At 36.6% G+C, this 26,890-nt stretch overlaps 4 protein-coding genes across 7 annotated transcripts in view; 3 read left to right on the forward strand and 1 right to left on the reverse strand.

The window, feature by feature from the left end:
• Nucleotides 1–226: 226 nt before the first annotated feature.
• Nucleotides 227–4,930, forward strand: spd-2 (spindle defective 2). Its single transcript, XM_014241392.3, has 7 exons — nt 227–541; nt 599–660; nt 735–879; nt 934–1,558; nt 1,646–2,025; nt 2,093–4,578; nt 4,636–4,930. Exons 1-7 carry the CDS (start codon nt 469–471, stop codon nt 4,699–4,701), a joined length of 3,837 nt encoding a protein of 1,278 aa, XP_014096867.3. The 5' UTR covers nt 227–468; the 3' UTR covers nt 4,702–4,930.
• On the reverse strand, nt 4,916–10,421 carry armi (probable RNA helicase armitage). The gene is made up of 7 exons (XM_070111499.1): nt 10,045–10,421; nt 9,762–9,976; nt 9,270–9,698; nt 7,587–9,200; nt 6,888–7,529; nt 6,674–6,835; nt 4,916–6,614 (listed from the first exon to the last, which is right to left on the reverse strand). The coding sequence occupies exons 1-7, from the start codon at nt 10,280–10,282 to the stop codon at nt 6,309–6,311; spliced, it is 3,606 nt and encodes a 1,201-aa protein (XP_069967600.1). The 5' UTR covers nt 10,283–10,421; the 3' UTR covers nt 4,916–6,308.
• Nucleotides 10,422–11,094: 673 nt separating this feature from the next.
• eIF5B (eukaryotic translation initiation factor 5B) overlaps nt 11,095–26,890 on the forward strand; it is a 49,264-nt gene continuing 33,468 nt past the window's right edge. Inside the window, exons 1-4 of the mRNA XM_070111498.1 lie at nt 11,095–11,461; nt 11,717–13,050; nt 13,108–14,563; nt 14,629–14,761. Of these exons, the coding sequence (XP_069967599.1) occupies nt 11,388–11,461; nt 11,717–13,050; nt 13,108–14,563; nt 14,629–14,761 (2,997 nt within the window). The 5' untranslated portion in view covers nt 11,095–11,387. The remainder of the gene's footprint in view (nt 11,462–11,716; nt 13,051–13,107; nt 14,564–14,628; nt 14,762–26,890) is intronic.
• On the forward strand, nt 15,235–26,194 carry Rhau (RHAU helicase). 4 transcript variants are annotated; one of them, XM_014241386.3, is made up of 3 exons: nt 15,241–15,370; nt 15,424–15,545; nt 23,254–26,194. In XM_014241386.3, exon 3 carries the CDS (start codon nt 23,270–23,272, stop codon nt 26,081–26,083), a length of 2,814 nt encoding a protein of 937 aa, XP_014096861.3. In that variant the 5' UTR covers nt 15,241–15,370; nt 15,424–15,545; nt 23,254–23,269; the 3' UTR covers nt 26,084–26,194. The 4 variants fall into 4 exon arrangements, with proteins under 4 accessions (XP_014096860.3, XP_014096861.3, XP_014096862.3 ...); XM_014241387.3 differs by having other exon boundaries at nt 15,424–15,535; XM_014241385.3 differs by lacking the exon at nt 15,424–15,545 and having other exon boundaries at nt 15,235–15,370.

Raw genomic sequence — 26,890 nt, forward strand, 5'->3', positions numbered from 1 at the left:
AAAAAGTTAAAAATCATCTTTACACTTTCTTTTTTAGTAAATTGAGCAAATGCTGAATACATCAATATATTATATAATCTAATATAGAAGATTCAATGTAACCAAATAATTGCTCATTATTTATAGCAAGTCTTACTTCGTACTGTACTATTTGTAAATGCAACCTTGTGGATACGACGGCTCAATATCCACCATTTTAATTTTAAACCCGATTTGCGCCAACTTCATATTCTTTGGAGGCTCTCTTAAATATCCGAAGAAAATATTTATGGGTTAATATAAAATACTGCGATCAGTGCCAAGATATTCGTATATTTAAAATTAATTATTGTATTTACTAAATAATTTGTATTGTAATAACGGGGTGTGTCCTTTGAATATTAGTAAGAATTGTTTAAACACCGTATCCGAAGGAATTTTCTTTGTTTATTTTAGTTGTTGATTGAACTTGAATTGAAAAGGCTCATAATGGATAAACGTGCCATTGAGCAAAACAATTTAACTGATTCGCTAGGTGTTTTAAACTTGGATGGTTTAAGGGGTAAAGTATCGTTATAATATAAATATTCTTTTTTTTGTTAATTAAAATGTTTTACAGCTTTTGGCGAGATGTCTAATTCTTCAATAACAAACAGTAAGCCTATCAATGATCGTTTGAATGTGAGTTCGTTATCTTATTTCCTTATGTATATTGTTAAAAATTTAATTTTACAAGATTATTCTTGAATTTACAGAAAGAGCGACTGAGAGCGTTGGAAACTTTGGAAAAAGCTAATAAGACAATAAAATCGGACGTAAATAAAATTATACAACAAAGTTTTGCTAAAAAGGATTTTAGAGATCCAAATCCCATAACAACATCGTCAAACAGCTCTTCAAGTAAATTGGTTTTGACTTATTTTGCTTATATATTTTAAAATAAATGTCTTTTAGAATTTAATCGAACCGAGTATGTACCCTATCGTAGACCGGATTCTATTAATATTTCGGAATTGGTAATGGACGAGAGTATAAATTTAGATTTTAAAAGTACTGTTTCAACAAGTAACAATACAAAAGTTTCTTTTGAACCTTCTGAAATAACTGGACGATCTACACACTACAAGGACCGTAAGTCACAAAAGATTCCGAAAAATAATATGACATCCACATCTAGTCGCCTATCCGTCGGTGACATCCTTGCTACTTCGTTTGCGCCTAAAGCACGTAATCTCGGTGAGGTATTGGGAGAACGTACGTCTGTATCAAGTACAACTTTAGGGAGCCTAAATAATTCGAGAAGTTTACTTCGGACAGCAGACTTGTCTCTAAATACTTCAGAATCTACGTTTAGTAAATCTGCAATTGTCGGAGGACAATTTTCATTTAATGGCACAAATGAATCCACAGTCAACGCAGAGGAATTTCAACCAGCTGAGAATATGCAGTCCAAACTACTGATGGATGAAATAGCTTGGGCACAAGAATTCGCCGCAATACCCACATCTGACGTGAATAAAAATAGCAAAGATAAGATGATAGAAGAAAAGGATTTTGATTTGCAATCAAACCCAAACAGGTATTGTATATTTTTCAAATTGAATTAATAATATGTTTTATATATAAATATATTCACATTTATGTACATTGTTATTTGAATTTCTAGTTCTCTATTTTCTCGAGATCCAAATTTTTCAATGGGTCGGTTTTTTAATCAGCGATCAGAAGATTTACAAAATATTGTAAAGTCATTAAGTCCAGAGCGTATGCGACCACCAATAGCATTAGTAGATGAAACTCAAAACTCACACAGTTTAAGTACACCTTTAGGTAACACAAAAGCATTTCAATCTACAAAAGACGTAGATCGCACCCCACAAATAGATAACAGAACTTATAGCCTAGCTCCAAAAAGAAATCAGAGTTCGACAGCGGATTTGGGTAAAATTATTCGAGATGAACATGAGAGTAAAGACTCCGGAAATGGCACAAAAGAAGACGACGAATCCTATTTGCTCTCTCTATCTCACATCAAAAAGGCGTTTAGTAAGTCCTTGCACTCAGAGCAGAGCACTTTTCTTTCTTACCTTAATAACATATATTTTTATTTTAGTAAAAAATTCGTATAATGACATCAAATCAACTGATCTTATCGATTTATTGAAAAAACCAAAACGTCCTAAATCGCCACAAAATCCTGGACACGCGGAATCTGAACAAAGTGGTAAGCCATCGCAATGTCAGACAAAAGAGATGCAAGTGGTTAAAGAAGCGCATAAAAAAGCTACGGGAAATTCTACGGTGAGAAGTTCTATTGAGCAATACACAAAGAGTCTTAACACACTCGAAGAATTGTTATCGGAGAACAAGGAGAATTTGGATCCAGAAAGAATGCGTGGATCTGAGTCACAAGCTGACACTATAAGCTTTACAGAATCGCTGCTGGATGCCAGCGATTTAAAGGAATTGCAACAAAGCGTAAATCAACCACGTTCACCACTCAGTCCATTGAATATACCGAGGGTTAGACTATCACCAGATCAATTAGATGTACAAAAAAGACCCTCTAAAATATATCTTAAAACACCGGAGAGATTGGACGACAATTCTAAAATGTCAGCTAATGAATCAGCGATATCGAAGGCTTCTTCTAATAGTCGGGCGGCTATCAATAAGCATAACAAACCAACTATCCTTGCACCAAATGCAAAATCACCGTCCGCGGTAAGTCCAACATTGCCGTTAAAACAGAAACCCCTTAGCTCTACAAGGTTAGATGAACAAAAAAGCGAATGTGACTTCGTAGCTATTTCGCCGAATCTTTCCAAATCTATGACGTCAACTAAGGGTATTTCCGCTGAATACACCTTATTGGCCAACGGAAGCCCCAATAACGGCTTGATCTCCGGTGTGCCATCTCCAACGCGTAGCTATATGTCGTCACAACCGTCGTCGCCTGTTGCAGAAAGTCGTAATGAGAATTATCGTGGTGCTTGTGAAAATTGTTCACCGCAACTGCGAGTTCAACCCCAAACTAGCACTACAGTTAGAATCCATCGTACCAATTCATCCCCCTCCATCAGTGAGCGCAGCATTAAGAGTATTGTACCAATGCGCACTACCAGTACGCAATCGTTACGAAATGGTAGTAGCAATGGAGGCGTTGTGCGCAGTGTCTCCCGATGCTCCAGTAGCAGCGAATTCAGCCATCGTGATGGCAATGCCATCCCACTGAAAGTAACCGCGATGGAATTGTCTTGGGGAAGTACACGTCTGCGAAATGCCGCCCATAAGACAATGCAAGTAAAGAATACAGCCAGTAAGAAACTTACATTACGTATCGATGTCCATGGTCCAGGTTACCAGCTGATCAATATGCCAGGAAATAATACATTAACACTGCAGTCGCAGGAGTGTCGAACTATTGCGGTGAGCTTTTGTCCAACGGTCATTGGTGCTGCCATTGGCAAACTGTCATTTTATGCTCCACAAAACACAACCGTTGCCCATAATAGTGCCTCCACAGCTAGCATGTCTTCATTTTTGGATATTCCCCTCTATGGCTATGGCGGTCACTGCAGTGTTGTGGCACAAGAAGTACACATAGCTCCTGTGGGTATGGCCTTTCTACAAATGGGCTATCTGCATGAACTCTCGCAGCCAATACAGCGTACAATACGTGTCTACAATAAAGGTCCACTTTTGGGCTTCGCATTGGCTTCAATTGATTCAGTTGGACTCCGTCTACCACGCTTATGTACTGCTTTTGAAATACAACCCACTGCTATGCTTATACCACCTGGTTCGTCAGCAACATTACGTGTTGTTTTTCGACCACAGCGCGAGGACGTGAGAAAAATTACCCGTCAAACCAAGTCCGTGTTGACACTAGCGAATTTGCGTTTAATATCTGGCGATGAAGCGAACAGGCAACGCATGCGCCAATTAGTTGCGCGTATGTCGGCCGATGAACGCGCCAACTTAAGTTCATCTAAATCTCTGGAAGCATTGTGGGAAAAGTTACCTGGTGAGAAAGATATTGAGGAGCTGCAGATGTTCAAAGAATCGCCGACCTTAACATTCGATCTGTTGACAAATATGCGCATACACGAAGTGGCACTTACCATTAACGACGACTATTTGGACGAGACTATAAAGTCGACCTCTTCATTTTATTTTCCCGATGAGGATGAAACAGTATTGTTCCGTACCGTGTGCAGTCCATCGCCCAGCAACAATGCAGACGGTTCGGGCCATGTTTTAGATCGTGTCGATGAGCTAACTGAGGAGGAGGTGGAACAAGCAGCCAACAGTAATAATTCATCGGCACGTGGCGAAGCTTGTTGCTGGTCAGTATTGCCGAGTTCATTAAACTTTCATTTGCGCGGTGAAAAGCAAACGATATGCTCTTCGATTTTTATCTGCAACTCTTTTAAGTCACGACAATATTTTGAAGTGAGCACCAATCGGAAAAATGTATTGCAGTTAAAGCCTACAGATGGTTACGTGGAACCCGATGGTGGACATTTGGAGGTGGAAGTGAAAGTGCGGGTTGACAAATTGAATGTCGACAATAGACTGGAACCCATATATATAACGGTATTATTGGAAATTATACTTATTTGAAGTTTTATTTATACTTTGTTCTGATTCTAGGTTTCTATGGAGAATGAGCATATAACAGTACCAGTGAAGTTGAGCGATGAGACGCGCCCGCAGTAGAACGCCTGCTGTGAATATATGTGTACATGCTAAATGCGCTTACAGCAGCATTTTATGTTATGTTATTAGTTTTTGCTGTTATTCGTCTATTCATCTGTTTTAAAACATACTTCTTTTTATATTTTATATCGTTATTATTTTATGCATGAGTTTTACAGTTTGTTTCACAATTGCTGCTGCTACTTCTGATATTTATTAATAAATGTACGAAATATTTTCGTCCAAAATAGTTTTTATTTATGATTTTTTATTGGAAAATGTACAAATAGTATTTTGTATCTTAATTTAAGAAGTGAAAGAAAGGCAGTTAACTGCATATTGACTAAAACTGTTCACTGTTTAAATTTAAAATTTTAATGCATGTTTTATAAACATAGGACTTATGATAGTACGACTCACAACTGGAATACAATTGAGTGTAAATCGTTCCGTCGAAAGTCGGGTCTAAGTCACCGGAACAGACCCGGATTTTTATCTGTCTTTTATCAAAGGCTGTCAATTCGGCACCATTCCTCGAAATTACTTCAGGAATGTTTTCTGCCACTACTACAACAACATTGCCATTGTTAAGATGGCGTTACATGAGAAAAACAAAAAAATGCAAGATATCAGTAAAAGAAAAATCATGAAATTCAAAGATGAATAGCCTAAAATTTATATTAAGACTTGAAAGAGGAAGTTTGGCTCATAACTTAAAAATGTCTGAAAAATCTACTAAATAATTAACACAAAATATGATCAAAGGAGAACAATAAAAAGCATTCATTGCGAATTATGTAAAGAACTATAAGATTTTATATTTAAAAGTTTAAATTTTTTAAACAAAAAAATAGGAAAATATAGCAAGAAAGTTGCTTTCAATTCAAAGTATTCCTCGATTTGAAGAAGTTATTCAGTCAACTTGTTGCAGTAGCAAAAAAAAAAACGGATTAATGTAAAAAAAAAAAAAATTTCGATAAAAACTATGAATTAAGAGATGTTTTGCAGGCTTGATGGTTGTCCAATTGAATTGGTTAATTTTCAATTTCAATTTTTGACAATCCAACATAACGTAGTTTTTTGAATGAGTGCAGCATTAGCACCGCTATTAATGCAACATGTGCCTGTATAGATCCTTTCATTTTAGGGGGATCCCAGATTTGAAATTAGTCGTGTTTAGCAATGAGACACTAATCTCTGCTGTATTACAACTATATGCAGAATCAAAATACGAGGATTTCAGGATGCCAAAATTATACAGATAACAACCCTGCTTTTAAAAGCACCACATTTGCGAATTATCGTATTTTTCAACTTTTTCCTCGTCACTGAAAATTATAAAGTATTTAATATATTTGAATAAACGTTGGGAATAGGAAAGGTTTTTTTAAAATATGCAACAGGGCAACATAGTGGAAATTATTTTTTGGAGTTTTGGTGCAGTTTACAAGCAACAAAACATGAGAAAGCCTTTTATCATCTTTACAAATATCCTAAGTTTTTTAAATTTAAAAAATGTGAACAACTCCTTGATAGACTACATTTAGGTTAGCTTACTCATATTACATATTAAAAATACTTCATTGCCATTTAATTGCAAAGATTTTAAAAGTTTTCTGTATCACTTTTTACTTGGAAACATCCTGATCCAACATCGTTTCATCTCTCTTAAGTTCGGGCCTACTATCAAAGTCGTCGGGCAGATCACAACCCAAATAAGCCTCATTGTCCACGCAATATTTGATACACGAACGCCAACAATGATCTAAATAAAGCAAATGTGGGTTGCCAAAAATGAACATCAGGTAGCGTGCACGCGAAATTGCTACGTTCATGCGTTTGGCGCTTTGTACGAAACCGAGAGCATGACGCAAATCACTGCCAATTAATTGCAGTGAGGAGCGCACTGTTGATATAAGGATGATGTCGCGTTCCTGTAAATGCAAAGAGTGCGCGTGAATAGAGAAATTAAATTAATCCTCTAATCACAAACCTGGCCCTGGAACTCTTCTACGGAACCGATTTTCGGCATAGCAATATCAGCTTCGATAAAAAGTGTGCGCAAATGCTTCACTTGCTTCATATATGGTGTTATAATGCCGATATTTTCCGGTTGAATGCCTTGACGATATAGCTTGATGGTCATCAAAAACACCTGAAAAAATATTTTTGTATTTTTCACATTTTTATTCAAAACTACTTCATACATTTCTCGCTTCTAATGGATTAAACCACGATGGTGAATCGGATTCCTGTTTATTTTCGCTGCGAGTGCCATAAAAAAATATTCCATGTGTCTTAGGTCGCTTCTCCGAGACAGGCAGCAGCACATCAAGTTTTTTTAACATATCAGCTTCGCGTGAATTTTTTTCATTGATCATTGGTCGCAGTTCGGAATCGTAGAACAACTCGCTGTATACGTTGAGTATGGACGGTAAGGAACGGTAATTAAAGAGTAATTTGGTGACTAGTCGCGGATCGAAACCGGAAGTGTCGGGGTAACGCATCACGTCGCGTAGGTAGGGTGCACGACCTAGTATGCGTTCGAGTAGTGATAGTGATAAGCCACGCTCCGTTGCAAACCGATTAATTACTATCGCTGACAGCTGATGTGGATCACCGGCCAATATAACTTGACCGCGCTTTTGTGACACTAAACACATGGGCACCATCACTTCGGGTTCAGTGCACTGACCGGACTCATCGATGAGCACATGTGTAAAATGTCCAGGTGGGAAACCCATTTGCAGAAAATTACCAAGTGTAGTGCAAGTGCTGATAGTCAGTCGATGACGGCCGAGGTATTTCATTTGGCAACGTAATTTCATGCCTGATTCAGTCACAATCATCTGTAAAGGAAAAACTGTTACGAAAGTTGTATTCTTTGGGTAAATGTAACTACAAACCGAATCGTCACAAGTGCCTTCGGCAGCCATATCTACGGTAGCACAATAAGGCATAAGATGTTCCGGCACTAGTTCTTTTTCAATTTGATTCTGCGAAACAAGGCGGACAAAATCTCCCGGTTGTAGTTGTTTACTTTCTATTAGACGCGTTGCTATCAAATCCGCTGATCCATTCGAGGGAGTGCCAATAAGTAAACGTGAACTGGGTATGAGTTTAATTAGCTGTAACATGGTTTCGACAAGTGTCATGGTTTTGCCTGTGCCTGGTGGCCCAAATATTACATAAGGCATATTCTGAGCTTCACCTCTCAAAATATTGCGTATGGCGCGCTTTTGTATTGGATTCAACAGCGGATTAAACCATGGACAATGTGTACGTTGCAGCATAAGATTATCGTCACTGTTTAATTCGATTTGAAGTTGTGGCTCCTCACGCGTGTGTACACGTGAAGGGAACAGAAATTGCTCCCCCACATGTTTTATTATACGGTTAACTGCAAAGTGTTGTTTGCGAAAAGCAAATCGGGAATAATAGAATTCCAAACGAAAATCTTCACCGTTATATTTGGACTGAAACCCTTCGTTAAATTTTAACAGTACACGATTAAAAAGAACTTTATGAATTACGCCATCATAGCTACGTTTATCGTCATCATTACTCCATGGATTTATAGCGCGTACCGTGTCACCGATAACGAGTGACGGTCGACGTTCAGATAAATTTTCTATAGTGAGCGACAAAAACTCACCGTCACGTGTGAAATGGGCCCTCTCTCTATCATAATTTCGGAAATTTACAAAATATTCGATTTCTTCTAGAAATACTAGTGTTTGGAATCGTATTGTATAGTTCTTTATGTTGAGCTCCTCTTTCAAACAAGGAAACATGTTTTCCACATTGTATATCATTTCTTGACGGCTCGTCGATGTCAAATAAGCATTACGCAAACGTTCGGGCACCTCATAATAGGCGATCCTAAGTGATAGAAAACGGCGCTTTGTTGCCAAACCTACACCTGGAATGACTTCGCCTTTGTTTGACCACACCTGATTGGCGTAGTAACGAGAGCGTTGTCGTAGATTTTGTGCACTACCGTTTAAGACACTGATTGTGCTATGATTAGGCTGAGCCCGTGCGGCCTCCGCTTCCACTTCGGTCTCACAAACCACTAACGAAATGGAGCGCTTCACGCGGAATGTTTCAAATTTAATAATAAAAATTTCACGTGATTCTCCGTAAAATTTCGATTCTACTTCGAAAACTATTACACGACTACTGTGAGCAGGGATCTCAAACGCGGTATTATCGTGCTCCGGATCAACAAGTTTCACTTGTGAATCTCGTCGGCGTCCTAAAAAATCGATGGAAAGAACGCGCATATTTCGTTCTACATTGTTCTTAATGGTCATATCGATCCGTTTGGTCTGAAAGGTTGCGGAAAAAATGCAACGTGCATCTTCAGAAACAGTAATTGCATGATTGCTTTCTTTTCGTGAATTCAACGCCGAAGGTCTTTCACCGTTAGATGGAGTACCTGTTGCGGGAGAGGTAGCCAACTGTTGTATCTTACGTTCTAATAGAGATAATTTAACACAACGCCAGATGTATGGATCCTGTAGATATTTAAAAATAAAATTTCTAATTAAAAATGTATATCCTTTTTTATACGTATGTCTACTTACACGCTCACATTCGATCAGATCTGCCAAAACTATGTCACCGACGTCTAGCTTACAAGCGTTAGGCACAACGTCAAAGGTAAAATAGCAATCATTATTTAGTACTCCCCATTCTGTATTTAAACGTCGCACTTCACATTTTTCTTGTTTTAGTAAACGAGCGGGATGTACACTCACCTCTTGCAGTATTTCACCTTGTCGATTCACGAAATGCTCATCACTTTGTACGTTGCAACATATGAATACACGATCACCTGCTTGTGGTATAAAATCTATTTCTATTGTGTCTAAATTAATGTTCATCAATTTGTGTTCAGTGTCCACAACAATAGCACCCGGCTTACGCTCCATTATAAGCCCAAGAATATTTCTCTGATGTGTATTGAAGAACGTCGGCTTTTCATTGCGTAACTCGGCTATTTGTTGCTCAATCTGAAAGGAAAGAAAGAAAATGTACGCTATTTATTTATATTTATCTAAAGTAAGCACCCAAACCTTCTCTGTGCTTGGCATTGATTCGTCCCAAAATAATTCGGAAACTTCATTGATTTGGACCACTTTTATGTGGTCACTATGAACTTGTTGATATGCCAAATATTTTACATGACAGCCGACCTTAAGTTCACTTGCCAATCCTCCTGCCGCATCGATATCAAAAAATATTGCATGATCAATAGTACCATGGTTGCTTTTTAACGTTGTTATAACTCCTAAAAAATTTTTGTATATGTAAATCTTTAATTAAATAATGTAATATTATCGTTTTCCAAAGACTTACCAAGCCGTTGAAAACATTTATCCTCATCATTACTAGACAAAGTACCATTTTGGGGAGCGTTTATAGATCTTAACACATTTTGCATGTTAAAATTCTCACCCGTTTTGATTTTTTCATTTTCTTCTTTTTCAATTTCCGTGTCTAAATGTCTCTGCTCCTCTTCTAGTTTTATCGCAAATAAACGTTTTTGCTTCTCAGCATCCATAGAGTCCCATAAATTTTTAAAAAATGACAACATTTTTAATTCGAATAGCTTAAGTAATTTTGTCTAAAACTTGGAAGAAATCTTTAGTATTCACTAGGTGATTATAGTGCCTTCCTATCTGCAGATTCATACATCCAGTCTGTCTCACTTATATAATTTAATTCCTTACGGAGGTTTTGTAAAAGTTTTTGATACGAGTCAGAAATTGTTTGTTTATAGTCGTCTTCTGTGAGCACTATTGAATGACAGCGTGAAAAGGTTTTATCCGTTTGTGTCTCCGGTTTCTTCACCTACATCAATGCAAACTTGAAACAAACTTCTTTTGGTAAATTTGTACGCTTACTTCTCCACCAATTGCAGTTTCAGATGTACTTGGCAATTCTTCAGTTATATTACCGGGCTGGTGCATGATATAAAAAAACAACTCACGTTTTTACAAGTTATGAGTTGGCGTGAAAACAAAAGTTTAACAAATCTCAACAAATTTCAAATCGGCGTTTATTAGGAAAGAAGCCGGAAAATCTGATTACACTCTAGAAACGACTAATGAGGAATAATCTGAATTTGAACATAGGGTGCAAAACCAATACCCTCCACACACACTTAGTTAACTATGAGGTGTTTGAATTAATCAAAATAATTTTTTTTTTTCATATTTCTGAATCCATAAATTGTTTCTAATTTGAAGCTTAATGAACACGTTTTAATGTGAATGCTATACATGCAAGTATTTGATATTAAAATATAAACAATTCTCCTAACCAGCCTGTGTTCAAACCATTCGGAAATATTTTCTACTAGTATATTTTGTTGGTGCAATAAATGTCAAAATACGACACACCATCCAATTGACATTTCAGGCACCACACTTTTCTTTAACCGAGTTACGTGCTTTGCATTTTCTCTGGCTTTGTTATTTGCAAAATATTTAAAACAATATTTATAAATTAACTTGAAGAAATAGTGTTGTAAATTTGGTTTAAAAAATCGATTGAAAGGAACGCTTAACGTTTTAAATAGTAAACAGAGTATAGCAGGAGATCGCAACAGCAGTAAAGTTGATTGAATCGCGGAGTTATTTCGTTTGCATTTACGTGGAGCGGCGGCGGCTGAAGGTGTTGAAATTGCGCGAGGAAAAATGGTTAAGACTAAAAAGGGCAAGAAAGAGATAGCAACCAGCGCGGTTGGAAGCGTTTCGTCCGGTGATGAAATGTAAGTGCACCAGGATGTTTTGGTATGGTGAAGTCCAGGCATATTTTAAAAGTTTATGGCTCCTTAATAACGGCTAAAAACAAGTTTACAATGTCTTAAACAATTTGCTGCGTTGTCAAATCTACATGGGTCGTTAAAAGTTATCTTGCTCTATACGAATATACGAGTACATATGTATATGATTTTTTTGTATTTAAATATTATATGCATATAAGAATGGTTAATAAGTTATTTGTAATTCGCATAAACTTCTAGGGACCAAACTGAGTTGCAAGATGCTAACATCGACTCCGATGCCGAGCAGGACAATGTAAGTCTAAAAAACAAGAAGAATCAACAAAAATCGACAAAAAAGAATAAGAAAATACGAAAAGATTCAGAAGAGGCAGAAGATGAGGTGGATAGCATCACAACTGGTGTTAAGAAATTAGAAATGAAAGGAAAGTCCAAAAACAAAGGCAAACCAAATCAAATTGATTCAGATGATGAAGTAGCCGATGGCAATAAGGTAGAAGAAGCACCAGCAAAATCGAAAAAAGGTAATAAAAAGAAATCTACATTCGAACTACTGGCGGCAGACGATGATGATGAGGACTATGAACCTAACCCTCAGGATAATGAAATATTCGAGGAGGAAGATGAACCAGTTAAACAGTTAAAAAAAGATGGCAAAAATGTTGGTAAAAAGGGTAAAAAATCCAAAAAGGGAAAAGATGATGACGAAGATTTAGATAAAATCTTAGCAGAACTTCAAGCTGAATATGCAGGCGAGACATCAACAACTACCACAAATGTGGTTGCTCCCGATGATTTGGACGACGAAGAATTCACCAAGAAGAAGAAAAATAAAGGCAAACAACAGAAAAGCGCAATTGAAATTTCGGTACCTGAAGCAGATGAAGCTTCTGGTGGTGGTAATGATGATGAAGAAGAAGGTACAGTTAAAACCGCTGCGCAGAAAAAAAAAGAAAAGAAGGAGCGTCAAAAACGGGAGGCAGCTTTGGCTAAACAACGAGGGGCACCACAAACGAAGTCAGATATTGTGGAAAATGCAGAAGAAATCACTGAGGCTGGAGATTTGGCAGAAAAGACTGAAGATAAAGAGGTACCACCCCAAGCTGAAGTTGGTAGTGGGGGTAACGAAGAAGACGGTGCGATTGTAGAAGAAGAGTCTGCAAAGGATAAAAAGAACAAGAAGAAAGGTAAAAAGGATAAAAAGACCGAAGATGAAGAACCCAAGAAGGATAGTAAAAAGAAGGGAATGTCCGCGGCTATGGTGGCTGCTATGCAAGAACGCTTAAAACAAATTAAAGAGGAAGAAGAGCGACAGCAACGATTGGAAGAAGAACGATTAAAGCAAGAAGAAGAACGTGAGCGACTTCGTTTGGAAGCCATAAGGCTGGAAGCTGAGCGCAAAGAAAAGAAAAAGCAAAAAGAAGCGGAAAGAAAAGCCCGACTTAAAGCAGAAGGTAAACTTCTTACCAAGAAACAAAAAGAAGAACGAGCACGAGCACAAGCTATGTTAGAAGCTTTGAAAGCCCAAGGTCTCGAAATACCCGATCCAACTGAAAAGAGGGCAACAAGATTAGGTAAAATTGTAATGTATTTTATTGATCTTAGCTCATTGTGCGTTTTTGGCTTTGTAGGTACACGCATTCGTCCAAAGAAGAAAAGACCTGCCAAAGACGAACAAGCTGAAGCTGAAGCCAAGGCTGCTGAGGAAGCCGCCGCAGCTGCAAATGCCCAACAAGAGTCATCTGAAAAGAAGGAAGTTGTTAAAGAGTCTTGGGATGCCAGCGATTCGGAAGAAGATGCCAATGGCGATGACGATACATCCCAAGCTACTACTACTACCACAAATAATGACGAAAAGTCGAATAGTGGTGGAGAGGCTGCAGTTTCAGCCACTGTTGAAAATGCTGAAGAATCATCCGCTGATGAATCTGAAGATGATGAAGAGTCGGAAAGTGAATCTGAAGGCTCGGCTTCTGAATCTGAAAAAGAAGAAGCCATTAATACTAATGACGCGGAGGCTCGTCGGTTACGTGCTGAAGCTCGTATTATAAAGCGTCAGGATGATGCAGAGAAAAAGCGTACTGTAGAGGATTTGCGGGCCGCTGTAGTATGTGTACTCGGTCATGTTGATACGGGAAAAACAAAAATTTTAGACAAGTTGCGTCGTACTCATGTGCAGGATTCCGAAGCTGGTGGCATTACGCAACAGATCGGCGCAACAAATGTTCCAATCGATGCAATAAAAGAACAAACTAAACCTGTTTTTAATGCATCAAGTTTCGAATTTAAGTTGCCTGGTTTACTGATCATCGATACCCCTGGTCACGAATCGTTCAGTAATCTCAGAAATCGAGGATCATCACTCTGTGATATAGCTATTTTGGTGGTAGATATTATGCACGGCCTGGAGCCTCAAACCATCGAATCAATTAATTTACTTAAAAAAAAGAAGTGTCCGTTCATTGTAGCACTAAATAAAATTGATCGATTATATAATTGGAAGGTGATGGCGCGTCGAGACGTTCGTGATGTACTAAAGGAACAACAAGCTAATACACAGCTGGAGTTCAAGCAACGTTTAAAGGATGTAATTCTCCAGTTTGCTGAACAAGGTCTGAATGCTGCACTTTTCTATGAAAATCCTGATCCGAAAACTTATGTTTCATTGGTACCAACCAGTGCAATAACTGGCGAAGGTATGGGCAATTTACTGTTTCTCATTGTGGAGTTCTGCCAAAAGATGTTGTCAAAACGTTTAATGTACTCGGAAGAGCTCCAGGCAACAGTATTGGAAGTTAAGGCAATTCCGGGTCTTGGCACTACCATCGATGCCATTTTAATAAATGGTAAACTTAGAGAAGGTCAAACGATGATATTGGCTGGTACAGATGGTCCAATCGTTACGCAAATACGCTCGCTTCTCATGCCTCAACCAATGAAGGAGTTGCGTGTAAAGAATGCCTATATTGAACACAAAGAAGTAAAGGCTGCACAAGGTGTTAAAATTGCAGCAAAGGATTTAGAAAAAGCAATTGCTGGAATCAATCTGCTTATAGCAAACAAACCGGATGAGGTGGAAATTTGCAAGTAATTATTTTGAAATAAGTTTTATTTTTTCGATTAAATCACTAAGAAACATTAAACGTTTGCAGGGAGGAAGTTGCGAAAGATTTAAAGAGCGCTTTAAGTCATATAAAACTAGCACAAACAGGTGTGTATGTGCAAGCTTCAACTCTGGGCTCGCTAGAAGCTTTGCTAGAGTTCTTAAGAACATCTAAAATTCCGGTAAGTTTTACATATTACTTTGTATATGGTATATGACTGATATTTTCATATATAACTATTAATTATTTTCATAAAACAGCTATTTGACTTATGATTATGATTATTAAAAAATAACTAATATGCATACATAATATTCCAATATTAAAACTATTTTTATATACTTACATATCTCTATTGTAGTAGTTAGAGACATTATTACTCGGAAGTACTGATAAGTTAAATTGTGGAAAGCCAACCGGTTAATTTTTTACATATATGTTTAGTTAAAAATTCTAATATAATTAAAGAAATACTATACATAATTTAACTATATGTAATATAAATTTTGTTTTAGCAGGTGATTAGAAGTAAAAATGAATTTTGAGACATTGATAATGGTATTAGTGGTAGAACTAAAGAGATATCGTTATTTGTAAGCGGTATGTTCAATACGTTTTAATAATTGAGTCATATATTAAAAAAGTGGCATCACTGATTGATACGTACACAATAATCAGCTGTTTATAACGCTGTATAACAGTCTGACTTTACAAATAGATTGAGCGAAATGTGCTGCCGAAATTGAACGAAAATAATTGTTTGCCATTAAGCATTAAATTTGAATTTAGTGTGAGTTTGAAATGTATTCGTAATTTACGTGATAATATTTATTTTATGCACAGGTGCGGTACTTGCTCTATTCTTGAAGATGTACTCAAAAGCTTCGAAGTAGCCTGTTATATTTGCCTTATTGATTGGGCTTCCAGCAAGCAATTGACAAATTTACTTTAATAGGTGGTACCTGGTATAATGAATGCTTTTTATTACTGCTGTGTTACTTATGTTTGCTTTTTTATACGGCTAAATAGGTTTGGGTATTTTCAGCATTTGGTGCATAGAGACCTTTCACTTGAATGCGAAGGAATTTTATATGTTTATCCATTAGGTTTCGAAATTGCTATTCATATCAGTACGATTTATCGCATGTCAGAATAGAGTTGATCAGAAGTAAAAGTTGTGATTGATAATATAATAACCAATTTTTTTTTTTGAAATACCATATAATAGGCGCCGCCATTTCGCCGCTAATAAAATCACGGTTGCATATAAGTCGATATTTGTTTTTGGAAAAATTATTGTCAATTCTTACGCAAAAATGTTCTTGTTAATTCTTAAAACTTAATGTGTAATTGTCCCGTATTTATATCCGAAAAGTGCTTATAAATTAGTAGTTGATTGAAACAGACTAATCCAATTGACAATTTCCTTTCCAACAGCAATCAAATTAAAATTTTATAATATTTCAGTCATATTGTGTCGTTGACTAAGTAATTTTGTTTTGTTTAGTGCAATTTCAACACTATTTTTTATGAAATCATATATTCTCTATTTTAATCTAATATCTTTTGCTATCTTTCGTGCAAGAGATTGATTCCACGCTCATAAAATTATTGATCCTTGCAGGCAAACAACTGGTCCAAGTGGTTTTTGGCGTCCTGATTTGAGGTGAAGAATACAATCCCGATCCAAAAAATTTTGCAGAGGCCGGAAAAAGTATAGTTCGAAGGTGCAAAGTCGGGAGAATATGGGAAGTGTGGAAGCTCATCCCATTAAAGCTGCAAAAGCTTGTGGCGAGTCTTCAAACTTGTATCTCGGTCTCGCATTATCCTGGTGGAACACTACCATTTTTTATTGATAAATTCTGGTCTCTTATGTTTGAGTGCATCACCTAATTTTTCTAGCTGATCACAATGCACTGCAGAAGTAATCGTGGTATTTTCGGGCAAAAGCTCAAAATTAACTATACCTTTGAAATCCCAGACAACATAACATTTGGTGGCTATCAGCCTTCGAAGTGGTTTGTGCTGGTTCATTGTATTTATACCATGATATCTTGCGCTTTTGATTCTTGTAAACAAACCACTTTTTGTCGCCATTAACAATGCGCTTCAGCGATCTCTCGATTCGTTATTCGGTGATTTGCGTTATTGTTGTAGCGGCATACCATAAATCGTTCTCCAAATTCATTGTCGTCGTATTGGGGTCTGTGTCTGTGTATTCAATCATTTAAACATGATGTGCATGTTATGAAAATAAGCGACCATACCAAATTTTGTACATTCTGAGGCATAAAGCTTCATGCAAAGTTCTATTTTTGCATTGATCCATAATAATATATTAGTCACCTCCCTATTTTTAAATTACATTAATGATGTCGCTTTTATAGCGGTAAAAACCTATAATTTTGAAGAACACTATCGAATGAACCATTCTTGGCCAGATAAAAATTCGTATCCTTTTTGGTTATTTTATGTTAAATATTTTACAAGTTTGTCACATTTATCACGCTATTCATTGGGACTGTATTAAAATTACTCAAAAAAAACTAGTTCTTTCAAAATTACCATTTAAGGGCTACTGCCAGATTATCACTTCGCACAACATCATATTAATATGGGATGTTTTCATTATCATGTCACCTTTTTGAAATTTTTTACTTAACATATATCGTCAGTACCTTGAGAGGCAATGCAAAACTTCATAGAGAACCTACCCATACAATTCTCAGCAAACAAATTAACATTTCTTGAATTGAAAAAAAAAATTAACTTATTAAATCTCGATCATCCTTACTTATTCGTTTTTTGCCATTATTTCTGGCTGATAGAATAATTAACGAATAACAAAAATATGTTTATTTAATGACTATAGATAAATAGAAAAAAAGTCTGGCTAGCATTAAAAAAAAAATAAGAGAAGGCCAATAATTAACCAAGCTTAAAATAAAAGTAAAAATTTTGCTTAGTTTTGTAAAATTCTCTTGAAAAGATTAAAAAAACAAGAAAAAACGTTAACTTACTAATACCCTTCACAGATACAAAGGTTCCATACAAGCACTTTATTCCGATCGTTCAGTTTGTATGGCAGCTATATATTATACTATAGTGACCCGATCTATACAATTTCTTCGGAGATTGCACTATTGCCTTAAATAATAATCCATGCCAAATTGAAGATATTATTCGATTGTTCAGTTTGTATGTTAGCTACATGCTATAGTGGTCCGATTTCGGCCGTTCCGACAAATGAGCAGCTTCTTAGTGAGAAAAGGACAGGTGCAAAATTTCAGATCGATAGCTTAAAAACTGAGGGACTAGTTTGTATAGATACAGACAGACAGACGGACATGGCTAAATCAACTCAGCTCATCATGTTGATCATTTATGTGTGTGTTTTATAGGGTCTCCGACGTTTCCTTCTTGGTGTTACAAACTTCGTGGCAAACTTATTATACCCTGAATAGGGTATAATAAACAAATAAACACACTGTATATATTTTGCTTATGTTGCTTTAATAGTGGCGATGTACACATGTACCATATATACATATATATGTATATATTAAATACAAGTATATCCATGTGAACACACTTATGTGCATATTTTGAACGGAAATGTGATCGGAAGTTAGTAAAATTCATTGAAAAACAACGCAGAAAAGTCTAAAATTACAAAACTGGGTCGTCGCGTTGGTGGCAACGCGATCAACAATGCCGAATATTATATATAATATAATTTAACAAAAACGTGGCTGATTTAACTTTCTAGTTTACCTTACTCGAGTTTCTAAGTTTATCGATGCTATGATAAAACAAAAATTGAATTTGCTAAAAGTAATAAAAGGAATAAATGTCATTAATGTGATTTTTAGCAGAACCTTTTACTTGTATAACGTGGTCCATGAAAGCCTGAAAGCAAAATCACCTGCATTCGCTTCACCACTACTTTTTTCAATATGTTTCAAGTTCTGCTTGCTTGTAAGCCACTTAATAGTTAAGAGCTCGTAGCCAGTACCACGTGGTTCGTGGATACCTCCGTAAAGTGGTGAAACGTATATCTATTTAATCGCTGTAGTCTGGTCGTCTTGTACCACCTGTTTGTTCGACCCCAATTCCTCCATATTTTCCATAAACTTACATATTTATATATATATGTACAGGGGTATTTATATATATATGTATATATGTACATATATACAGCTGCGGTCAATTAATTAACAACACTGCTGTTTGAATCATGTTACCAATTATAAGTCGAAATGTTGTCTAGAATGTCTTAAACTTTTCGAGGATAATTAACCGACATTTCACTGCATTTTAAATAATATGTGGTTTGTTCATTTAATTTTATTCTGCATTACGTGTTTCACAGTTTGAAGAAAGATCTACCAAAACCTCTTGGTCACATAATTAACAACGCTTGATATTTTGTTAATTATTGAAAAGCTAATATTTTGCGGTAAAGCCATTATTTTGAATAACTGCTTCACATCTGCGAGACATTTATTCAAGTAACTTCACACATATGTTTTTGGAAAGCAATTTCCCATTCCATCATTACCTTTTCGAATAGTTTGTTGAAATTTCCGACTTTGTGCAATCGAACCTTCGTCTTCAATTGCTTCCAGAGATTCTCAATAGCGTTCAGGCCTGGACTGCACGAAGGCCAGTCTAATAAAAAAAATCATATTTTCTTCCATCTATAGTTTAGTTGATCGCGCGGTATGTTTGAGCTCATTATGTTGCCGAAAAAGCCAAGTAACAGGCATATTGTCGTCGGAATATGGAAGCATTACATATCTCTATATAGAAATATTCCGGTCCTGATCCATATGACCCTAAATTTTTGTTATAAGCCCAACACCTCTTCATGACAACACCCCCATATAATTATATTACCGCCGCCGTGTTTCAGCGGGGGACTAGTATTTTTGGGGTCAAACTCTATACATTGCGGACGCTCTGACAGCAGTGGCTTCTTTCGAGAAAGAGTCCTTTTTCTATTAAAAGCTTTTGACAGTTTCAACCATTAGTAATAATGTAATAGCTCTCGCACTTATCTCTCTCTTTACGAATTATTTTTAAATGTGCCCAAAAAAAAGTGTTGAAATACTACGTTGCTAATTACGTGACCGACTGCAATCATGGCTAAATTCAAGCTTACTTACTTCAGAAAAAGACTCGAGGTTTGTAAACTAACGTGACTTTTTAAATAAATAAACACAAACAACGCAAGTGAACCAATTTAAAATTGAAATCAAGCAAAAAGTGTTACCAGATTAAAGAAATATTATTGTTAGGACAAGAAGATTTCTTTGTTGCATATCGTTGTTAATTAGTTGACCGTAGCTGTATTTCCAAGATTTACCCTATGTCTAATCGGAAAACTAATTTACCAAATCCATATTATACAAATTGTTTAATAATGCTAAAATATATAGAAATTCAACATATTTCCCATAACACATGCTATACACTTGTCACCGAAAGAGGCATTGTAAAAAGTTCCCACTAAACTACTATTCGCCGAATTCAACCATATTTGCATAAGTTTATTAAAAATGATGGTGAACTCGTCGAAAAGCTCAATAAATGGAAACTTGTATAACCGAAAATAATGAGAAATAATATTGTCGTCTTGCTATTTTCTCAGCCTACGCCAACGCAACCCTAAACTATAAAAGAACAGGTTGGGAAAAAAGTCATTATGCATACCCTGTAAGGAATTTGTATTGATGAAAGTGTCTTAAAATTATGAAAATTACACAGCTAATGAAACATTAGAAACATTAATAATTATTATGATAATTCTGTTACTAACTCATATTTAATGGCTTATGGATTATTATGAGGATTATTATTTTAAGAAACAAAATTAATTCATTAAGCTACACAGTACACGCATTTTGTAACTTTCCTTTGCATATTTTGTATACAAATATTCTTAATTTTTCCTCGAGGCAATTTTTTCTCTCAGGGCGAGTTGCCAGCGCAGTACTCACGCCCTAAAACTAAGCAGCATAATTTATTCAATCTACATAATCATAATTCACGTGTAGTTTTATATGTATCAGCTGGTAATTTCAAAAGTTATTACACAAAAATTCAACAATCATAAATAAAATATACCTGCATGAATATTCCAGCCATAGAGTCATGCTAATTAGATGCGCAGCGTCACTAGCGTGAATAACTTACGAGTATTTATAACATAATAGTGCATTATTGTATTTGTTGTTGATTTTATTGAGTGGGTTAACCGACACATTACCTATAGTCTCTTCTCACGGTTCATAAAGTGGTGTGGGCGATATTTCATACAAGTATGTACATATTTAAATTTACTATGAATGAAGTTACCTCTAATCTAGTGTATTCCAAATAAATACCTATAAAAATATTATTGTACTATAAGCAGAATGGTTTAAGATTAAATTGTTAGTAGGGTATAATTTCTTGAGTGAAAATAGAACTAGTTAGAAAACTGATATTTAAAATGGATTCGTCCTTAAACGTTTTCATAGCATAATATAGAGTATTATAACTGGAGAGCAGAAAGGAGTAAGTTCTGAATGGTAGCAAATTGGTACTTAAATCTGATGGCAGGTATTTAAACAAATATCGTATATTCGGTATATGAAATTTAAACAAAGGCATGGATTAATATAATATATCGTTATAATATAATTTTTAAACTGGGATTTTCAATATTCTATGAAATTTTTTGTATGTATTTAGCTTGTCGGTCACATATATGATCAAATTTGACCCGGACTGCCAAAAAAAGTAACTTTCACATATGTATTTTAATTTAAAATAGGCTCCTGAAACGATACAAGCACGTTATAAGCCTCGGTGCCATCAGCGTATTTTGGTTTTTCGGTTTCTGCTCATTTTTGGAGCGCCGTTCGCTAGATTGTTGGACTATCTATTTATAAACCCACGTCTCGTCACCAGTAATGATGCGTTTGATGAATATGGGTTTAGCTACCTTTTGTGACCTCTACTCGACGTTGACCAAAATGTATTCAGCCGAATAATAGATGTTGAGATACTCTGATATCTCTCTGATGCCAACAAGACGATTCTCTAACTTTTTCAATGTTAACTTGATTTACAGAGGGTGCTAGACAATTCGCATGAGGCAAGTTTTCGATGGCTTCATGTCATTCACTGAATGCTTTTTACCCTCAAATACGTATGTTCGTGATAAAGTAGACTCCCTAAAACACTTCCGCAACATTTTCAACGATTCCGCAGGCGCGATTTCAATGGAAACACAACATTTCAAGCAAACTCGTTAAAAATTCTTCCCATGGTGAAAATCGGCAGACAAACTGTTTGCGTCGTAAACAAACCCTAATTGAGGTATGGAAATCAAACTTCACACGAATATAAAGAAAGGTTGTGCCAATCTGGGTCAAATATATTTATCGATTTGGTTTGTACGCGCAGTTTAAATAGACCAGTACTGGTTAAGTTTGATCAGTATATGTATATTGTGTCATACATATTTACAAAATTAAAATACCGTAGCATTTAAATAATTCGATCGCGCATTTAAGGTTTCCATTGCCAATTAGGTGGCCGATAAGTCGTTGCCAATAACGAACAACATCAAAACATTCGCCGATGGCGATGAATAAGCAGCACTAAAAAGCTCCTATGAAAACGTTCGACGGCATGCGGCATTAGCGAGCCAACGAATGCTTAACTAAATAAATCTAAATGAAATTAGCGTGAAAAGTGTCATTGACTTCCTAACATATTCGCAAAATGAATGATTTCTTTCTTGGCGCTGTTTTCAATGCATTATACATATGCACATACATAAATACATATGTGTGTGTACATGTTTGCATGTGTGCAGCTAAAGGCCATTGCAAAGCATACGCAGAAGCCTTTCGCAGCTTTTAATGAATCAATTTTAGTTAATGAATGAATGAATGAATGTGGAAAGCGAAGAGTGAAGTGGTCTAGTGTCTCATTACCGTCTGGCAGGCGTTCAATTTTCTCCTCAAATAAAAAAAAAACTAAAATACATACGAGCGCAAACAATTATTTTTTGTGCATCATCAAAAAGATATGCCCATGCCCAGTTGATGAGGTGTTTTCTAATCTAAAAGTTGTTTGCTGATTGTGGGGGACAACCTTGTAACAATTTACACCTATACGCATGTGTGTATGTATGTGTAAGTGTATGTCACTGCACATGTGTCCGCTGATCAGTTTTGGTTTGCACTTTCGTGTTTCATGCAATTTTCCTAACGGCTGATATTTCTATAAAGTCGATAAATTCTGGTCTCAATTTAAATGAATTTCGTTGTTTCGTTTTTCTCAGAAGCTATGGTTGGAAGTCTATTGGGTTATGTATGAGCTGAGATATGTACGAGTATCGGCTGGATATGTTTTCTACTCGTATATACTATATGGTTGCTGCCGGATGGTTTTAGACTATTGGCAAGTTTTCGTCTATTTTCAACTCGTATCCAATACCACCTTCGTAATTCTAATTTACATCACTTGCTTCTTCGCTGACAATATTTGTTGGAAAAAATTTGTTATTAGGGAAATTTTCGCTTTGTAAATTTTGATATATTTTTGTTTCGTTTTTTTTTCTCATTTGGTTTATAAATTCATTTGTGTGTGTACGTATAAATACGCTCTTTGCAGATTTGAGAAATCAGAAATGGACCGCAATGTAAGAGGTCGAACTCGTCATCCGCCTGGAATGCGCGGCCGCGATATCGGAATGTTCTATCGCAACCTATCGAAGAAGAAAAAATCAAAGACAGACACGCCCACGATTAAATTAGGTCCATGCGTAAGTGTTCCCCAAACCGTGTTGGCGAAGGTTGAAGAGAGTTTACGTCGATTCGAGCAGAGCTGTGAAGATGAGAAGGTGTTGAAAGATTTCGAGTCGCAATTTCGATATTTGCTTGGCGCCGATTTTGAGGATTTCATTCTAAATACCAAGTCAGCCAGTGTGGATCTACAGGACAATGAATTCCAAAATCAACGCTACAAATCCGAGGTACTAGCAAAGGAGCGTGACCCAGAGTTTCAACAGCGATATGAGCAACGTCTAAAATTACCGACTATGAAGCAAAGTGAACGCATATTGGCAGCAATCAAAGAAAATCAAGTGCTACTCATTGTAGGCAGTACCGGATGTGGTAAGACCACACAGGTACCACAACTCATATTGGATGATTACATCTTTAATAATCGTGGTTCACAATGTCATGTTGTGTGCACGCAACCGCGTCGTATTTCCGCGATAACGGTTTCCGAGCGTGTAGCTTACGAGCGGCTCGAAAAACTAGGTGTATCGGTCGGCTATCAAATCCGTTTGGAGAGTGAATTGCCACGTGACAGTGGATCCATTTTGTACTGCACTACTGGCGTGCTACTGCAAAAATTGCAAACTGATCCACTAATGAACGCCGTTAATGTTGTTATCATAGACGAAATACATGAGCGTGGTGTCGAGACAGATTTACTATTGGCCTTGTTCAAAATCGTATTGCCCCACCGGCCCAATCTCAAGGTTATACTAATGAGTGCTACAGTTTCGGAGCAAGAATTCAGCGCCTATTTCAATAACTGTTGCACGATATACATCGAAGGCACGATGTTTCCGGTTAAGGTGAATTATTTAGAAGATATTATACAAGAGACTGGATTCACGCGTTTTCGAAATAATCCGCACGAGTGTGCAAAAAATAAGCCTCGGCTACATGGAAAACAATTCAACCGCCAAAATGCTAACGACTATGAATACACGGCAATGATAGAGCCATATTTGCGACAAATCAAGGACAAATATGATTCCCAAGTGCTACAATCCTTACGTTGCACCGACTCTGAGGGTTGCGAAAATCTTCAATTTCTCGAGCATTTAATTTTTTACATTTGTGATACCAAGCCCACTGGCGCTATTTTGGTCTTCCTGCCGGGCTATGATAAAATCTCTAAACTTAATTCGATTCTGCTGAATCCCACCTTGCCGATCGGCCAGCGCTACTCTCGCAAGATACAAGTGTATCCTCTGCACTCAATGATGCCAACAATGTTTCAGAAGAGCATATTTCAGCCCTCCCCGCCTGGAATACGAAAAATCATACTCTCCACCACAGTAGCGGAGACTTCGGTCACCATTGACGATGTGGTCTATGTGATCAACTGCGGTCGCATGAAGACGAATAACTATAATGTCGAGGCTAATTTGCAGACGCTTGAAGAGACTTGGGCTACAAAAGCCAATTCACAGCAACGCAAAGGTCGTGCTGGGCGTGTCCAACCCGGCATTTGTTATAATCTATTTAGTCGCGCACGTGAAAAAACAATGATCGACCATCTCGTACCCGAGATAAAGCGGAGCAAACTAGAATCTACCATATTAAATTTGAAAATCTTGCATATAAAAGATGTGGACCTCTTTTTGAATACACTCATGTCGCCCCCGGATAATCAAGCCATTGTGAATGGCATAAATTTGCTGAAACGCATCAATGCTTTGGATGCGGAAGGTACATTAACACCTCTGGGCATGCATTTGGCACGTTTGCCAGTCGATCCACAAATCGGTAAGATGCTTGTTATGGCGGCGCTATTTCGCTGTATGGATCCTATTACCACAGTGGCGGCAGCACTCTCATTCAAATCACCATTTTATACGCCGCTTGGCAAAGAGAAGGACGTTGATCGCGTTAAGCGTGATCTCTCGGCGAACAAGAGAAGCGACCATCTGTTAAACGACAATGTGATTCTCAATTATCGTGAGTCATTGCAAGATGGTTCAGAACGAGATTTTTGTTATAAAAATTACTTAAATATCTCCACACTGCAACAGCTAGAGGACATGAAGCGCCAATTCGCTAGTTTACTTCGTGCAGCAAGCTTCACCGAATCCGGCTGTTGCAATGCCAAATCTTCGAATGAGAATTCCAACAATATCCCATTGTTGCGCGCAATCATTGCAGCTGGGCTCTATCCAAACATGGCGTATTTAAGTAAAGTGCGTCGCACCAAGAATCATGTAAATGCGATACATCACCTTTCCACGCCGGAGGAGCGTCGCATCAATTTTCACCCATCCTCTGTGAACAGTAATGAGGCTTCCTTTGATTCGCACTATTTTGTTTACTTTCAAAAGCAAAAGTCTTCAAGCGTTTTCATTATGGATGCCACCATGGTCTTTCCCATGGCCTTGATCATATTCGGCGATGGCGTCGAAACGGGTTATACCGAGCATAAAGTGTTCTACATATCGGTAGCACGCACTTACTATTTCAAATGCGATCCAGGCACAGCGAAAGTGATGTTAGAGTTGCGTAAGCGCTTGGAATGGCTTATGCAAAAGCGTGCTCTAAACCCTTCACCAATCCAACCAAACTCCAGTGAAGATTATATCATTAAAGCAATTCATATTCTTTTATCACTAGATGATGTGTACGACTACACTGATCAATACCTGTCATCTGATGAAGAACAAATATAACAATTATATGAATATTTAGACGACCTTGAGTTCAGAAATGTTACAGGGGCATAAAACGTTTATATTGCATATGATAAATTAATAAAGAGAGATTTGAGTAACAAAGAAGAACATACGATTTTGTATTTAATTGGTTGCTGGTTAACTTAAGCGAAATTTCAATTACAAATGAGCGATTGAATATCGAAAAATTGTCAAAGCTGGCAGGTCAAAAAGTATTACTTTCATCAAAACATTGGCGTCAAACATACATTATAAATATTAGGGTCGTAAGTCACCGATGCAAAGGCTTTCAAAAGAAACAACTCAACCTGAATGATTATTTCTTACTTAAGAGGTTATATCCAATTGTGAATTTAAAAAAATCTATTTGTTGTTTTGCATATAGAAGTATATCGAATGTACATATCTTTGAGAATATTCTTCGAACATTTGTAAGAGTTTTTTAACATTGTGTATTTGTCTCCATCCATAATAACAATAAATAAATTTTTTTTTTTTTTTTGGATTTTATATCATTTTAAGCAGAAATATCTTCCTGAGCGCCAGATACCTTTTTTCGGAGATCCTCTTGGAAAACAGCCACGGGATCAAAAGAATTTAAATTTTTAAATTTGAATCGCCAATTACTAAAGTACAAAAAAAAATCACAAAAACGCTCTTTTTTGGACTTTCATGTACATACAACCCCTTAAGGGGGTCATCCCATGTAACGGCCTGTTTTTTTTTAGGGATTTTTCAGAATTTTTTTCTGTGACCAGTAAATGATAGCGCTTTAAGTTTATTTTCATTTATTAACATTTATTC

This window comes from Bactrocera oleae, chromosome 6 (genome assembly GCF_042242935.1).
Source record: "Bactrocera oleae isolate idBacOlea1 chromosome 6, idBacOlea1, whole genome shotgun sequence".
NCBI lineage: Eukaryota > Metazoa > Arthropoda > Insecta > Diptera > Tephritidae > Bactrocera > Bactrocera oleae.

Coding starts and splice junctions, on each gene's coding strand:
- spd-2 (XM_014241392.3), top strand. CDS start 469: ATGGATAAACGTGCCATTGAGCAAAACAATTTAACTGATTCGCTAGGT. Junction 542..598: donor AAACTTGGATGGTTTAAGGG/GTAAAGTATCGT, acceptor AATGTTTTACAG/CTTTTGGCGAGATGTCTAAT. Junction 880..933: donor ATCGTCAAACAGCTCTTCAA/GTAAATTGGTTT, acceptor AATGTCTTTTAG/AATTTAATCGAACCGAGTAT.
- armi (XM_070111499.1), bottom strand. CDS start 10,282: ATGTTGTCATTTTTTAAAAATTTATGGGACTCTATGGATGCTGAGAAG. Junction 9,977..10,044: donor TAAATGTTTTCAACGGCTTG/GTAAGTCTTTGG, acceptor AAAATTTTTTAG/GAGTTATAACAACGTTAAAA. Junction 6,836..6,887: donor ATCCATTAGAAGCGAGAAAT/GTATGAAGTAGT, acceptor ATATTTTTTCAG/GTGTTTTTGATGACCATCAA.